The 11,125-nt window shown below is 33.9% G+C and overlaps 1 protein-coding gene across 13 annotated transcripts in view; it reads right to left on the bottom strand.

Moving 5' to 3' along the window:
- EHBP1 (EH domain binding protein 1) overlaps positions 1–11,125 on the bottom strand; it is a 360,247-nt gene that overhangs the window by 39,982 nt on the left and 309,140 nt on the right. For all 13 annotated transcript variants that reach the window (XM_004742041.2, XM_004742042.2, XM_045077893.1 and 10 more), the window contains 4 exons: positions 9,169–9,293; positions 6,653–6,791; positions 6,333–6,439; positions 3,302–3,425 (listed from right to left, as the gene is read on the bottom strand). In XM_004742041.2, the coding sequence (XP_004742098.1) occupies positions 3,302–3,425; positions 6,333–6,439; positions 6,653–6,791; positions 9,169–9,293 (495 nt within the window). The remainder of the gene's footprint in view (positions 1–3,301; positions 3,426–6,332; positions 6,440–6,652; positions 6,792–9,168; positions 9,294–11,125) is intronic.

The raw sequence follows: 11,125 nt of genomic DNA, 5'->3' as shown, positions 1-11,125 counted from the left end.
TATATGACTCTCAATCTCAGGGTCATGAGTTCAGGCCCCACATTGGGCATGGAGCCTACTGAAAAACAACCAATCAACAAACAAAAAACAGTGCTTCTTCTGGAAAATGTATTCTCAATTTTGCAAAATGAACTTCTAAATAAGCTTTGCAACCCATTTAAAATTGAGTACATTTCATCAAAAAGTTAAGAGAGTTAACATATGACCCAGCAAGTCCAATCCTAGGTATATACCTCAAAGAACTGAAAATAAGGATTCAAAGAAATGCTTGTACACAACATTCATAGTAGCCAGAAGGTGGAAACAACCCAAATGTCCACCAATGGATGAATGAATAAACAAAATGTGGTTATATACATACAATGGAATATTATTCAACCATAAAAAGGAATGAAGTAGTGGCACTTGCTAAAATATGGATGAGCCTTGAGAACTTTATATAAAGTGAGAGAAGCTAGACACAAAAGGACAAGTAGTTTGATTTCATGTACATGAGATATCTAGAATAAAGCAAATTCCTAGAGACAGAAAGGAGATTGGAGATTTCCAGGGGATTATAAGAGGAGAAAATGGGAAATTATTGCTTAATGAGCATAGACTTTCTATTTAGCGTGATGAAAACCTCTGGAAATGGTGGTGATTGTGTAACCTTGTGAATGTACTAAATGCTACTTAATTGTACACTTTAAAATGGTTAACTTTGTGATATGTGAGTTTCAAGTCAATAAAGAAATTTGTATACAGTCACTATCTAGAAGTATATAAAAACTGAAAGCAGATAAAGTATGTTTTGCTCTGTAAAGAACATATGCTGGGAAAAAAAGGACTGACTCAAGAGCTAGAAAACCCCAAAACTTAAGTTCAACCCCTAACTCAGCCATTACTACTTATGCTTTTTTAAATGAGTCATTTCCTTATCTGAGCCTCAGTTTCACCACAGAAGGAAATTGGATGCAATCTGCTCTGCTTAATTCTGAGGCTGAGATTCAGAAACTGCATAGAAAACTCTAATACATCAGGAAAGAAAGTACTAACTACTATAAATGAAAAGTTGGAAGCACTGGAACCCCAAAAAGGAAAAGGATGAATATATGCTTTCTTTTTCTAACACCCTCTTACTTCAGATGCAAACGAGGCTTTAGGCAAATCTTGAGAAATAATTATTTGGTCTGGAGGAAGTTCAATACAGTCCAGGATAATTGCTGGAGCTTACCAAGTTGAAGAACTAAGTCAATTTTAGTCTGAATCAGCAGTAGCTGACCCAGTGCAGATCAGATTCTGTCTTACGCAGTAAAGAAAATCAAGCCCCAAAGGCAGTCTAGAATCAATCTGTAGTCCATGACTGTCTTTTTGAATATAAATCATCTGTAGGGGGAATGGGGCCACTTCAAATCTTCACCAGTATTACATGGGATGAAAAGGAGAACTTGAGTCTGTTTGGGTTAAAATCTTCAATAATTCATGCTCCAAGTATGAAAAAAGGGAGGAAACCAAACTTCCAGCTTTTTTCCTAGTGGCACAAGGTTCCTTGTATAGTAACATCTCATTTATCCAACACAATGAGGAAAGGGTATTGAAAAAATGTGTTTAAAAGAAATTAGCCTCCTCAAAATATTTAAAGGTAGTAATTTAAAATTGTATATAGAAGTTACACTACTTGCTATTTACATTTCTTTATATAGCTAACACAATGAACATTTTCAAAAACCCCTAGAAAACAAAGGGAAAATACAAATATGAAACAATATACTGGTTTACGGGATACTTACTGAATCTACACAAATGTGTAAGACTGAGGGTACATGTAAATTGTAAGGACAACAATAAACATGTTCTAGGTAATCTAGTATAGTGGGAAAGATCCTGTATGAGAGAGTTCTGGTGACTTGAATTCTAGTCCAGTGATCTGTGTGACCTTGAGCTTTCCCTGTAACTCTGTCTCTTCTGCACAATAAGAAGACTAAGCAATAGTTCTCAAAAAATAAATTGGGGTGTTTTCTTTGGTTTTAGATTTTAAGCAGAACCTTTTCTTTAAATGAACTCTTCCAAGAAGCCTGCTATTTCAAATAAATAAACTCAGAGCTGCTCTGTTTGAAGTAAGGTAGGAAATCCAGATGCCTGTCTGCTTTCTGCTCTCTTATTGTCCTGGCAGCCCCAAGATGCCTCTGAAGAAGCTTTAGGGCTCCACAGAACAGTTTGAAACCCACTGGGCCAGATAAAGCCAAAGGTCTCTTCCTGTTCTAATATGTTCTGATTTCACTAATGTAGGCATTTTCAAATGTCCCATATAAATGCTTTATTTTTGGAGGAGTTCTTTTATTGTAAATATATTTTTGGTAATATAGAAGAAAAAGTTAGGAAAGAATTCTAATCTACTATTATTAATTTACTAACCTACTTTACTATTTTACTAATCTAACTTTAATACAGCCAATAAAATTAGAGCAACTAATTAAAGGAATGAATTTTCCACTCCTACATTTTGAGATTTTTTTCTTAATATAATTTACTTTTAATTTGGTATGAATAATTTGGGTATATTTCTCATTTTTACCCCTTTTGTAGGAGCAGCATTTTTAATAAATACATAAATATATATATCACTTTAAAATATACACATACACATACACTGCTTTTTTTCCAGTAGCTCACTGTGCACTCAGATCTGTACAATCACTATTGGCAATCAGCATTAAATGCCAATCTACCCTCTGGTTAGGAGCTAACTTGCTGTTCCAACCCATTTTTATAAACCTTCCTATATACCTTAATCCTTTCAAATGCAACTGTGACACAAACTATTACAGACTTTTAAAAACCTGTTCTCTTGGAGGAAAAAAAAAAAAAACTGTGGAGCATCAGTAACCAGATAGTATTCTCAAATTTCAGTGATCTAGTCCATGGAGCCGTCCCCTATGCATAGTGCTCTGTTTCATGCAGTACATGGCTTTAGCTGGCCAAATCTTTTTTTTTCCCAATGAATCAGTAGAACAGTGAAGATCTTACTTTTTTTTTTAAGCAGTGGCATATCAATGAGGCACAGATGTGTATTCCAACTCTGCATGGATGAGCACACTGTTCAATGGTGCTGGCTCACACGGTATCAGGGCGAGTTATCACTTCCCATGAAGGCACTCTTATCACCAGGGCCCAGAGAGGTGGCTGCAAATCACAGCCTTTTTATTTTCAAGGCAGTTCTGCTGAACATTCAGGCTTCAAAGATTCACACTTCCAAAACTCTATAAGAGTTTGTGAACGCTCAATTTGCCAAAACTGTTTACAGTGTAATTGGGCACCGTACCTGTGTCCATGAGATAGCGAAGGCGCTTCTCCACCAGCGCGGCACGGGTGTCAATTTGCTTTTGCTCATTCTCTAGTGCTGCCAATTCTCCTACAACATACTGACTGGTGTCTTTGAACCCTTTCTGTTAACGAGAACAAACAGGAAGGAAAAAAAAAATCACTTGTAAGTTGCATTTTTCCTTTCTACAAACACTTAGTAAAGCACTTACCTAGAGAACCAAATACACTGTTAGTATCACCCTTAGTATGAAAAAGCAATTCCCCGTGATTCAAAAAATTTTCATATACATTATGTATAGCAAAACTTTTGTAAATAGAGAAAATCTCAGCTGTTTCATATTATAATTCAACAACCAGATTTGCCATATTTAAAAAGTTAGCACTGAGGAAAAAAATTCTCCCGGAGTAAAGTCAGAGTTATTTAAGCATGGACAAGAATAGAAGATAATTTTCCCCTTGGTGACTGTCAAAACAAATATCAGTGACACTTTCATTCAAATGTGCAATATAAAAAAATGGAGCTTTCCTAAGGAAATGATTCTTAAAGTATCTACTGGAAAAAAAAACACACACACACAAAAACAACCCAGATTTGTTCTTACAAAAGCACAAAATTAAAGAGACACATTTCTTGATTTTATAGTAAATATACTATTTAAAATACTTTTTAAAAGCCATAAAAGAGAAGTTTCTAGTATCTCCAGTTTTTCCTCCAGCTGGCTCCTGTACTTGAAAATGTCATTCTGTTGACATATCACTAATTATTGTAGCTGCGAATTCTAACTTGACAGGTGGTTTCAAACCTTGCTACATAGGATCTAATGCAACTAGTACACTGATTTGGTTAATCTTCCATCTAACCAAACTTAGATTTCAACTTGAAATTTTACTTTTTACAATCATCTGTGCTTAAAAAATTATCCTTGGAAGTTTTATTTGAAGTAGCAGTTCTATTACAATGTACCAGTACAGTCTTAATTTTTACTTTCATATTAAACATTTTAATCATTAGGGGGCATGATTATTATTTACAAAATAGTTATAAGTGGGTTAATTATAGCTCCCTTTGGAATACCTGTTCTAGAGCTAAGTTTCCTAAGTAGCTGAGGAATACTGAAGAAATGCTTGAGTGATTACTCTCACCATCAACATTACTAACATCAGCACTTACAACATTATGTACTCAGAGAAACAAATGTGAACAATCTCTTCTATCAAATCCTTTTCCTACCTAGAAGCACATTAGTCTCTAAGAAGCCATGAGGAATTATCTTTCGGTACTCCTTAAACAAGAAACAAAATCAAGAATTATGAGCATATTTTGGAAGTCTCATGATCAATAAACACATCTAACCACATGTGTAACTTATATACCTTTGGAACTAGTAAATTCATAAATGAACTCAGTTTATACCAGCTTATTATTAAATTGATTTATGGTACTTGACAAACTTAAAGCTAAAATGTATTTTTCAAAATTATAAAACTGAGAGTTGCTCAGGATAGCATATCAAATAAGTTACTGTATTTTTTAAAGATTCATAAAAATGGATATTCTCCCATCTTGATATGAAGTATAATAAAAAAATTGTAACAGAATATGTTAATGGTAATTTTAAAATCTGGAATAACCTGCTGAATGCTTTTTGTACCTAGCAGAGCATTTTCAAAAAGGACTTTTTTCATTCCCGTCAAAGGGACAAAACAAACATAGCAGTCTGCCAAGACAACAGGAGTAAGAAAGATATAAGAAAGCAAAGTTGATAAGCAAAACATAAACTTCATTGTTTTTAACTGACTGGCTCACCTAAAAATAATAAAAAAGATTTTTTTGTTACTATTATATTTTACTATTTTAGTACATACAGAAATACTATTTCTTTTTTTTTTTTTTTAAAGATTTTTTATTTATTTATCAGAGAAGGGGGGGAGAGAGGGAGCACAGGCAGACAGAATGGCAGACAGAGGCAGAGGGAGAAGCAGGCTCCCTGCTGAGCAAGGAGCTCGATGTGGGACTTGATCCCAGGACGCTGGGATCATGACCTGAGCCGAAGGCAGCTGCTTTAACCAACTGAGCCACCCAGGAGTCCCAGAAAAACTATTTCTTTAGTGTGAGTATAAAGTACACTGAAGTATTCTGAAACTTAGAAATTATATAAAATATTCCATCATGATAGATCAATAAGCTGTTCTATATACTAAAACCTTAGTACAACTTAAAAATGAGAAGTTTTTAGAAACCTAGTTTGTTGTTTGTAATTCTGAGTGCACTTACGAGGATTTAAAAATCCAACAAAGACTATTTTAACAGTAAAAACAATGAAAGTATTTACACAAACTATAGATAATAAAAAAGTAGCACCGCCACAGAAAGCTATGCTTCCTGACAAAAATTCAAGTTAAAACTTGTTCTTCCTGCTTCTGTCCCGCAGCTGTCCATCAAAAGCAGCTTTCTCCCTGCGGTCTATCAAATATTTCCCTCACAAATCAATTTTACACATGATCAGCCCATACCCCTACTGAGCTGAACCTCCCCGTTAATTAAGTGAAGAAATTACCATATATATTATATTAATGCAAACATCATTCAGCTAGTAATTCACGGCTGATCTGGATAATGGAAAGGTTGAACACCCATTAACCCAAGCCAACAAAATGGGTTGGCTGAGAAATTCTAGCAGGTCTCATGTGACTTTTCCCTCTAACTGCAGCTCTGCGGTATCTGCTATTGTAATAATTAAAATCCTCCTGGTAGATCAATACTGGAATCTCTTTATGGGAAGTGCCCTGATGGAAATGTCTCAAGGAAGCTGGGGCTGTGGAACTCTGAAAAATTCATTTTTTTTATCTGACAATTATCACCACACTGCAGACTAATTCAACAGTGCACCCCTCTCACTCTGCTTTGAATGCACTGGAGATTGACATCTTAAAAAACCTAACATCTCATTTTAACAAATAAAGGCACTATTTCCACATACAGTTTGGTATTATCAGCAATCATGAAACCACACAAAAAATTAATATACATTAAGCACTTCATCTTCTGATGGCTTCCTCTGAGTTTCAGTTATCGCTGCCTTCTCCTCATTTCCTTTCTTTGTATCTTCCTGTATTGATCTCTGCCTTTTCATCTCTTAAAAAAAAGGGGGGGGGGGAAGACATGTAAAATTATTATAAAGCTTGATATTTGTGTACTGAAATGTGGATTTACATTATCAGCTTATATTTATATATGTAAGTATATATATAAATATATAAAAGTATATATATATATATATATACACATATACAAAGCTAGATTCTATTAAATCATAAGATGGGAAAATATTTTTAAAAGCATTCCTACCTGGTCTATTCTCAACATATTGACTGAAAGACTGAAGTTGAGTTTTTCTGACTGTAGAATCCTTGCTGAACACAACAGGATTTCTAAATCGTTCTGTTGCTTTTTGTAATCGCTCAGTCCGGAGATCTTCTGTGCCATTCTAAAAGTAAAACACAGTAAGACAGTCTAGATCATATAAACATGAAATTACATATTAGTAAAACAACTTCTACTGATTTGAGATAATGACAAATCAGAAACTTTTTGAAAGAAAAAGTATCTTAAAGACCTCTCTAAATAGTTCAACTACAAGTTCTGTTCCCTGGAACCCAAACTTTGGGAGACATAGTTCAGACAGAGGATCACTCTTGATAACTTTGATTCATTAGACACTGTAAACCCCTGTGTCTTCTTCTCCCAGTGATATCTATCATTTAAAAGCCATGTTGTTTCTGCCTGTTCCCTCACTATTCTGCCCCCTCAGTTTGTACGGTCCCACAGACTTGTATGACAAGAAGAACTAGTTTCTAATTTTATGCCCATTGAGATAAACCACTAATGCTGGATGAAGGCTAAAAGGTAGGATTATAATACTACCCCACTGAACTGCATTTCATCAGCTATAACTTTCCAAAGCCAGATTTGTAAGTAAGCCCTTTACAGCTAAGGAAACTACAATTATCTTTTCCAGAGCTTCCTATGTTAATACTGGTAACAAATTCAAATGGTTCTATCAACAAGAAATATCCCAGAAGACTGAACTACTGCGATGTGTGGAAGCTGCAGATACCGAGGTGCTGTGTACCAAACAAATATTTCATTTTATACCTAATCTTTTATTATTTTTATTAAGTGTTTTGAAAGTAAATAGGGAAAGGCTAAGATGCATGACTAATAGCTAAGCCTGCTGAATGCTGAAACTGGTTATCAAAAGCTACCAAGACTTTGCCCTTCCTCTGCATTGAGACAATCAGTAATGAGGGAGTCCTCCAATGGCCTATTCTCTAGCCTCAAGGAGGCCTGGGATACAGAATCCTCAAGGGAAGGTAACAGTTTATCCTTTTCCACAAACACAGAATGCCTCATTTATAAATGTGTAAACTGCATTTTATTAAAAAAATAAAACCCCAAATCAATGCTGAAAGCTTCAAGAGAACAGATGGACTCTATATGTTCTTTATAAGCACCATTTAAAAATTCTTAATAAAAAGATTCACACAAGGACAAGCTGTTTAAAGCACACCTTTTGTTGAAGTAACTTTAAAAATCACTACATAAGAGCTTTTTTCAGAAAGCCAAACCAATTTGATCTATTTAGACAATTAAACCTTAAGAATAAAATTACCTGTTTCATTTTTGAAGTTATAGAATATCTTTATTATTGGGATCATGCTTATAGTATGCTAGCTCTGTAGCTAGGACAGGAACAATTTCGGCTTTTATTTATTTGTTTAAGAAAAGTGTGTATTCTTACTGTTATCATTATAATAATTGCCCAATAGTTTAAAACTCCAGTCTTTATCAAAATAAACAAACACAGCTAAATTTTTTGAGGCTTGGCAACATGCTAAAATATCAGTGCGATTAGCCAGCAAATCCCATCTTAAGAAACGTTTTTATGACTAGGGACTTCTGCCACTTTACAAATGTATTCCTCTAAACCCACTAATTCAGTTAGCCCTTTCAATCCATTGTATTATTCTTAGGCCAGCGTCATTCTGCATTAAATCCACTGCAGAAAGCTAAATTGAACGCAAAAAAATCAGACCTGATCCAGGCTTCCTTTTGTTCAAAGACAGAGACCAAAAGTCCTCTGGTGATGCCACACACTTTCATCACCAATTTATAGAAACCAACAGTATAAGGGAAAACCAAGGAAAGTCATTGTTTTGGGACTTCAAAGCATCTCTGTGTCAGAGGAAGGAAATCCTTTCAGTCAGCAGGGCAGTCCCCATCGTCCGCAGGTGGGTGAAAAGTTATACAGCACTAGAAGTGCCCTAAAGCTACAGAAATATTTATGATGCCATGTGAGGAAAAGGGAGATGGATGGCTTCGTGGGGGATAATATAAATAGCGTAAATCAAAATAATCTCATGTGGCATTTTGGCTAAACTCTTGCACAAGTTAAGATTTATATTGGCAAAAATTACTGGCAAGTATCTCTATATACAACCACATACCATCTTCATGTATTAACATTAATTCTAGTTCACCTAAACAGGTCAAATGTTGAGGATGACAGAAAAAAATGCTGGAGTTCTCTTAGCAATGTTCTTCCTAGTAAAATATTAACGTATATAGAAGTCAAGAATAGTTTCTACTTTCACCAACACATCAATTTAAAGTAGTAGTTTCTCTGGAAAACAGTATATGAATACTGATTACTATATTGATACTAAATTGAGTAGCTAGTCAATAAAAAAATTTATATCTTAATCTTAACATGAAGAATTTGTAAGATTGATTTTAGGATTATAAAGTGCCAGTGCAAACTAGAATACACAGATACAGAGTCAAATATTTCAGCTGAGGTTTACCTTAATATCTTGCTCTGAGCTCTCAGTTAGGGCTTTCTGTGCAGCACTGGAGAGTGAATTTGACACCTGTGGCTGAGCTTCTAGGAGCTTCTTTAGCTTCAAGTCCATAAACTTAGTGTTTTGTTCTGTTAAACAGACAAGATGCATTAAGATGTGCAGACTATCAATTTAGGGGACATCATAAAAATATTACTACATTTTAAATACATTAATTAGGCTTGTGAGATAACATATCAGACCTGACAAATGCAGAACTTTCAAATATATATAAACTGTAATATGTACTATATAACTATAGTATAACTGAGCCGTCTTTAGTATGTTAGCATACTTTTTTTTTTTTGAAGAACACTTTTTAAAAAATTTATTTATTTTTTAGAGAGAGAGAGAAAGCACATGTGCATGTATGTTGGCGGGGGGAAGGGCAGAGAGAAGGCGAGAGAGAATCTCAAGCAGACTCCTCACAGCACAGTGCCTGATGTGGGGCTCAATCTCACGACTCTGAGATTATGACCTGAGCCGAAATCAAGAATCAGATGCTTAACCAACTGTGCCACCCAGGTGCCCCTATATTTTCTTTTATTGAGATACAACTGTTTTTAACCTTGTGTAAGGTTAATGTGTACAATGTGCTGATTTGATACATTTATATAATGCAATATAATTACCACCATAGCATTAGTTATCATCTCTATCACATCATATATAATTATCATTTCTTGTTTGTGGTGGGAACAATTAAGATCTAGTCTCTTAGCATATTCTTTGTATATATATATGCATACATATACACACATATATATTTCCCCCCAAATCAGTCCCCTTAAAGAATATAGTCAATATAACTAAGACCATTCAGTTATACTATATAGTTAATAATGACTATGCTTACCTGAAGACCCAAGCCTGTATTAGGTGTATACATGTATCTAAGTAACTGCATAGATTATACATAATAAAATAATCTATCTACAAAGTAGATATTTAAAAGAGGCAATACATTTTACTCTTAAGTTATATTATTTCAGTTTCAATACTTCTAGCATATTAAATTTATACACATAATACCATATTAAAATAAGTTCTTAACATGATCTCAGTCATGTATACATTGCTAGAATCCAATGTTTAAGTGTGTACATAGGTACCCAGTATTGAAACAGGGCATATGTTTAAAAAATACCTTAGTCTTAGAAGGCAGAAATACAGCAATCACATTTTAGAATGTATTAAATAAGGATAGAAATTTAAAATAAATAAAATATAGCTGTAACTTTTAAAACAAATAATTTCAAATTACTTTTAGCAACTGCTTTAATCTTTAATAATAAAATAATTCAGAAACAAATGGAAACAAATAATTTCATTTAAACAAATTCACTCAAAGCAACTCTTTAATAAAATGGTTGTAAAAGACATGCCAACCATTTGGTGAGTGATATTTTTCATAAAGATTAATAAGTTTTCTAATTATAAGACTCTTAATAAATGCTATTATCATTACTTTCATGCAAATTGGTCAGTTTATATTGCCAGGCCTCTCTTTTAAACAATATCTGATGAACTATGGTCAAATCAAGATAAAGATTAAACAATTTATTATTAAAACATTATGACTTTTACATACATATTACAAAAAGAATTTTGGGGAAAATAGAGAAAGGCTAAAAATCATAATACATGCTACGTGCCTTCAGTTTCCAATTTGCAATCCTATTTCTTATTGCCATGAAATAAACTATACTCTGGATTACAAAGTCTGTCCTTGCATATGCCAAGACTTATTGGCATGCTTGAGACTTATAAACAATATATTAGTTAACTCCAAAAATAGGTAAGACTGAGATGTGTTTTCTTGTTTGGCATACATGAAGTAGGAGAGTTTTTAAAAAAGGATAAGAGTCAAGCTTGTTAGCCTATATATATATATATATATATATATATATAATTTTTTTTA

The sequence above is a fragment of the Mustela putorius genome, unplaced genomic scaffold (assembly GCF_011764305.1).
Source record: "Mustela putorius furo isolate JIRA1106 unplaced genomic scaffold, ASM1176430v1.1 tig00000224_pilon_pilon_pilon, whole genome shotgun sequence".
Taxonomy (NCBI): Eukaryota; Metazoa; Chordata; class Mammalia; order Carnivora; family Mustelidae; genus Mustela; species Mustela putorius.
The sequence above is the reverse complement of the archived record's forward strand: the minus strand, read 5'-3'. Positions and strand labels throughout refer to the sequence as shown.